Source organism: Rhamphochromis longiceps, linkage group LG23 (assembly GCF_057381845.1).
Source record: "Rhamphochromis longiceps isolate RC_006_pf linkage group LG23, R_longiceps_female_GT1.1, whole genome shotgun sequence".
Classification (NCBI taxonomy): domain Eukaryota; kingdom Metazoa; phylum Chordata; class Actinopteri; order Cichliformes; family Cichlidae; genus Rhamphochromis; species Rhamphochromis longiceps.
The window spans coordinates 34,037,691-34,043,002 of record NC_140578.1 but is presented as its reverse complement, the minus strand read 5'-3'; the positions used below and the strand labels follow the sequence as shown (position 1 = coordinate 34,043,002).

Genomic DNA, 5,312 nt, shown 5'->3' with positions numbered 1-5,312 from the left:
ATGGCTTTAAAAAAAAAAAATCGAGATATATATCTTATATCGCCATCCAGCTAAAAAATATCGAGATATGAATTTTGGGTCATATCGCCCAGCCCTAATCCCCTGTTGCTTCTCCTGGCTCCCCAGTCCCTGAGCTCCTGCTGCTGCACTACAGGTATGTAATTGTAGCATCAGATGTACAGCAAGCACTGATAGCTTTTTACTCGGTGGGATTCCGTCGTGATCACCTTTACTAAATGTCTACAACCAATCTGATTATATCCTGTTTGGTTTTTTTCGATGTTGAAATTAAAATCTAGTAGCAGTCTTCTCATTTCTTTGTGTTTTGTGCTGTTTTACAGGCCCACAGAGGAGGACAGCTCCGAGGCAGATGAGGGACGGGTCCCAGGACGGTCCATCCGCGGTGGAGCTGGCCATCCTGGAGTCCCTGAAGAGGCCACACCAGTCTCCAATGGAGCATTTCCTCCTCAGCCTTGTTCCTGCTCTGGAGAGCAGCTGGGTCCTTTTTATTCCTGTCTCTCTGTAAATACTTATATTTTATATATTTATGTTTAATGTTTTTCTGTTTGAGAATTTTAATATTATTTCAAATAAATTTTTATAATGACTAATGTCTCTGTTCTACTACACAGCAAATATTGGCACACGACTTGACACATGTAGAATTTATTTCATATTATACTAATGACAAATATACTAATACAGTGGGATGCAAAAGTTTGGGCAACATTGTTAATAGCCATCATTTTCCTGTATAAATCGTTGTTACAATAAAAAAAGTCAGTTAAATATATCATACAGGAGACACACAGTGATATTTGAGAAGTGAAAAGAAGTTCACTGGATTTACAGAAAGTGTGCAATAATTGTTTAAACAAAATCAAGCAGGTGCATAAATTTGGGCACCACAAAGAAGAAATGAAATAAATATTTAGTGTATATCAATGTGTGTGTCTCCTATATGATATATGGGGTTCCTTTGGGCGTGCTTCCCATCCAGAGCTCCACAGCACAGAGGGAAGTTCCAGTGCTCCTGGAATCCCTCTGTGATGGACCGCCAGTCTCCAGGTGAAGGCACAGCCATGAAATCGTCCACTAGACAGTCCCAGATGACCGTCGCTACCTGGGGGATGATCTGGCTCACCATGGACTCACCAACTCGAAAACTGAACGCGATGGTCCTGAAGGAGTCCCCGGTGGCAAGGAACCTGGACAAAATTGTTCAAAATTAGTATTATGTGTACTGCAGTTACAAAATACATTATTCAAATTACAAAATACTTTTGTAATGCCTGATTTAAATCACAAAACTTAAATCTTCCATAAAACATTTTGTAATTATAAGGATAATTACAAAATGTATATTAGATAATATCTAAAACAGTTGTGTTTTGTTTTAACTTTAACATATCATAATTTGATTGGTAGCAACTTTTACCACTACAGTGTGCCAATCACTCATAATTCCTAAACATGTCAATCAGGTAGGAATGAAGTAAGACATTAATAGAAATAAAGGTTGTATGTTGACAAGTAGCCCTTTCCTTGCTTAAATCATTAATATTTTTGAAAAATTAATCTGTGATAAGACATAGCTTATCAAGATAGAACCATGTAACTAAAGATGATCCAAACTGTTCAGTTTTATCTGTTTTAAGAAAGGCTGGTGACCCCTGTTATAGAGTCTGACAGCTGCAGGGATTATATACAAATATTCAACTATCCCAGAATTAAACCAGGTCTAAATAAAAAGGAGTGAGTATCACTACAAAGGTTAACTCAGTGGTCCTAATGCTACAGTTTGATATCAGCAAACACCGAGCGCATACATTGATGTGACACTACAGCCATGCTATCAATGCAAACACTGATAACAGCATAAATCGAATTCAATCGGGACTTGATGAGAGCTTCTGAGTATCACTAGAAATATTATAAAGAGTCGTCTCCGTACCACAGTTTGCTATCAGTAAACACCGAGAGCATTCACTGTTAGCATAGCACATCCATGTTAGCAGTGTATAGATGGATGGTTTAGCATATTAGCACAGGTATCAATAAAGGACTACCATATTAAATACTTTTACTAACCTCAGGCAGACGGACAGGCGCTCTGCAGGTGGGATTGAGCCCCTGTAATTGGTGTCTAGGCGGGCGATGCTGGGACCGACGAGGGAAAGCAGGTCCTCAAACTGGCTGACGGTGATATTGCTGAAATCGACCGTCATCCAGGCGCAGCTCCTGGAGCAAATGGTGAAACTCACCAAACTGCTCACGCCTCTGGAGCACCTGATGGACCCAGGTACGGCGAGGACGTCTTTTACGCCGCTGCTCTGCTCTCCACAGTACATAGAGAAGGGAGACTCTCTCTTCAAGCGCTAGCTCGACAGCTGCCATCTTGCAAAGATACCGGTCTGGCACAACTTCCTCCCACATTCCTCCCACATTTCCGGTTCACGCGCGATGGATTTTTCTTGGACACACGTTGAATGTGCACGCGTCAAATTAGGGGCGTTTGGGGCGTTTTGTTCGCGTCCATCGCGTTCGGTGTGAACACACCGTTAGTATTGTTATGTAGCCACCGATTGTTCACAATAGATGTGATGGAGATAACTGCATATAGATCAAAAAAGTGAAACCTCCGTGAAAATAATTAGTTTGGCCTTTGTCAACCTTTTCTTATCCCTGAGGACAAAGTTTGACTTTTGCAGTGAGGTAAAACACATGTGTGGTCAAAGTTCAAATCTAGCCCATGTTGTGACCAGCATGCATCAGGAGCCTGATGCCTAAAATCTGTGAGGAACTATGACCAAACTGTGTGCATGCACAAAGGCAGATGTATATGTCGCGCTTATGCGTGGTCATGTTTTGCAATGTAAACCTCTTGGATATGCACAAGTCTAATTTCAACTCCCATCTCTATACATTTATTTTATGTGGACACTCCTTTATTTTATTATTGTCATACAACATTACAGTCTGAATCTGGTCAGTTAAGAAAGGAGAAAGTGGTACATTGACAGAGGCATCAGTATGTAGCTATTTACTGGCAGATCTACTGGCTCTTACCCTCACCTATGGCCATGAGCTTTGGGTCTTGACTCAACAAATTACGGAGCCCCGCAGGGGACATGGGAGAAAAAAAAATTAGGGAGAAAAAAAAAAAATTAAGACGGACTTTTGCGAGATCTCGCAAAACAAACTCGGGATCTCGCAAAACTTTTGCGAGATCTCGCAAAACAAACTCGGGATCTCGCAAAACAAACTTTCTCGCGAAAGTTGAATTCCAACAATGGCGACAGCTACTTAGTTGTAATATTACTCTTTCTGGGTCACAAAATACACTTTTAAGATATTTTGAGGCGTGAATGTAGTTGTGTAAACATCAGATATCTGCTCGGTTTACAAGACATCACATATTTGCAAAAGTGCTCCGACGTTTTTGGAGATCTGACACCCACTAGCTCGAAGCTAACGGGAGGCCTACTACAGCCGGGAGGAACACCGCTTTCCCGGCACATCGTGCCTCGACCTCCCGGTCGGCTTCGAGCTGGCGGCCACTAGCTCGAAGCTAACGGGAGGTCGAGACCTACTACAGCCGGGAGGAACACCGCTTTCCCGGCACATCGTGCCTCGACCTCCCGGTCGGCTTCGAGCTGGCGGCTTCCGAAGAATGCGGCTAAAACTTTTGCGAGATCTCGCAATACTTTTGCGAGATCCCGAGTTTTTTTTGCGAGATCTCGCAAAAGTCGGTCTTAATTTTTTTTTTCTCCCTAATTTTTTTTTTCTCCCATGTCCCCTGCGGGGCTCCGTAACAAATGAGACACATTCTTTTGGATGCAAGAGATGAAAATGAGCTTCCTCTGAAGGCTGTCTGGGCTCACCCTGACAGACAAGGTGAAAATCTTGACCTTTTAGGGGCTACTCCTCCACATTAAGAGGAGCCAACTGAGGTTTGAACATGCACCCACATGTCTGTGTTTTAACTTCTGGTGCAGACATATCCCCCTCCCCCGGTCAATAGTACACTGTAAAACCTAATAAGTTCACAGAACTCAAAAATTGTTGTGTAACAGATTCCACAACAATTTTTTAGTGATGTTTTTAAAAGTTTTAAGTTTAACTAAAATAAAAATTGCAGTTGCCTTAAATTACCTCAATGTTAACTCATAAATGTTGATATTCCTCAACTTATAATTAGGGAGTAATAAACTCAAAATGTTCAATATTTTTCAACTTAATTAAGGTGGGAAATACACTCAAAATATTTTACATATTGCAACTCATACGATGTGGGAAATAAACTCAAACTTTTTCATATGAGAAATAACACTTAAAATCTTCAATATTTATAAAATACTGTGGGAAATACACTTACAAATAATTCTAAACTGTTTGCCCAGTAAATTATAATCAGCTAAAAGTGTTAGAAAACATGAAAGTAACAACACTAACAATTTAACAACTTTTTATTAAACACAATGTGCTTTTAAAAAGGCACAAACAACAGAGATCACTCATAAAAAAGTGCTTCATAAATAAAACAAGAGAAAAAGACTCCAAGGGTCTCCATCTCAATTCTAAAATTCAATAACATTTTCAGTATTAACAGCAATTGCAGCTATTAGAACATTGAGGCATTTAACACTTACTGTACCTTGACAGCTGCAGCTCACTTTCTTTTTTAAAAATACATAAAAAAAACAGTACTGGTTTCCACTGCTGTACTTATAGGGAACAAACATCAAGGCAGTGCATTTATGTATTAGGCAACAGAACATTAAACATGAATAGTGAATGAACTGAACAGTCATTCATCTTAAATGTGAGGTAGAAGAGGCAAATGGTAAAAAAATGGTTAAAAAAAACGGTATAAATAAAACAAAACAAAACAAGAAAAACCTTTAATACTTAGCTTAAAGAGTTGTCTATTCCAAGTGATTCACTTGAACAAATTCTTCTGCATCAGTAAGTGACCTAACAGTGGTTTGTTGTATTCAAGGCACATCACAACCTTCTGGATACATGTGAATAAAAGCTCGAGTCTGCGTATTGTAGGTCTAGTGCACAGAACTACCCAAAAAGCAGGAGAAATGAGGCATCCAGATTTGTACTGGTTTATACAACTGTACATAACTGGGAACAAACATCAGGTAGTGCATTAAGGTATTAGGCAACACAACGTTAAACATGAATAGTCCACAAAAGGAGCTGTCATTCACTTTAAATTTGAAGTAGAAAAGCCAAATGATTAGGAAAAAAACAAACAAAAAAAAGCTTCCTCAATACTCAGCTCAACAAGTAGTCCATTC

At 39.7% G+C, this 5,312-nt stretch overlaps 1 protein-coding gene across 1 annotated transcript; it reads right to left on the bottom strand.

Moving 5' to 3' along the window:
• Positions 1 to 760: 760 nt before the first annotated feature.
• Positions 761 to 2,446, bottom strand: LOC146642442 (uncharacterized). Its single transcript, XM_085397682.1, has 2 exons — positions 2,092 to 2,446; positions 761 to 1,208 (listed from the first exon to the last, which is right to left on the bottom strand). Exons 1-2 carry the CDS (start codon positions 2,349 to 2,351, stop codon positions 932 to 934), a joined length of 537 nt encoding a protein of 178 aa, XP_085253808.1. The 5' UTR covers positions 2,352 to 2,446; the 3' UTR covers positions 761 to 931.
• Positions 2,447 to 5,312: the final 2,866 nt, after the last annotated feature.